The following is a 552-nucleotide window of genomic DNA, read 5'->3' on the forward strand; positions in this document are numbered from 1 at the left end:
AATTATGAGAGTTGCGAATTTATCACTTTAGGACCACCACTATTTGTCCTAAAGTCTCTGGAAACTGCAGCAACCAAAAAATCACAATCGAGTCCCGAACGTCCGAAGAACAACGCTGTCCAGATTCTTCTGCGTACCCTGAAACAGAAAACTTCCAACACGAAAAATGTTAGAAATAATACAAGAAACAAACTGTCTGAAGGAAGCTTCCCCAGAAACTGCCGTACGCGCCCACACGCGCCACGCCGGAGAAGCCACGCGCCGCCGCCGCCGGCGTCCATCTCCCACACGCGCCGGTCACACAGCACCGCCTCCACCTGCAGATCACGAATCCGGCCTCCTTTTCACCAAACTCCTTCTGGATTGGTCAGAAAACACCAAAACAGTGGCTGATTTTTAACAGTTTTCTGGACAGTTTTTCGATCTGATTTCTGCCTCGTTTCTGCCGATTTTTTGGACGATTTCTGGTAGATTTCTCGAGCCAAAACCTTCACCTTGAAGCTCTGATACCAATTGTTGCGGAAGCTCTCTCAAAAGGATCTTCAAACGGTG

The 552-nt window shown here is 48.4% G+C and overlaps 1 protein-coding gene across 1 annotated transcript in view; it reads left to right on the plus strand.

Moving 5' to 3' along the window:
- Positions 1-166: 166 nt before the first annotated feature.
- LOC111411416 (protein FAR1-RELATED SEQUENCE 5-like) overlaps positions 167-552 on the plus strand; it is a 4,133-nt gene continuing 3,747 nt past the window's right edge. Inside the window, exon 1 of the mRNA XM_023041951.1 lies at positions 167-366. Coding sequence (XP_022897719.1) covers positions 167-366 — 200 coding nt within the window. The remainder of the gene's footprint in view (positions 367-552) is intronic.

This window comes from Olea europaea, chromosome 15 (assembly GCF_002742605.1).
Source record: "Olea europaea var. sylvestris chromosome 15, O_europaea_v1, whole genome shotgun sequence".
Classification (NCBI taxonomy): Eukaryota; Viridiplantae; Streptophyta; class Magnoliopsida; order Lamiales; family Oleaceae; genus Olea; species Olea europaea.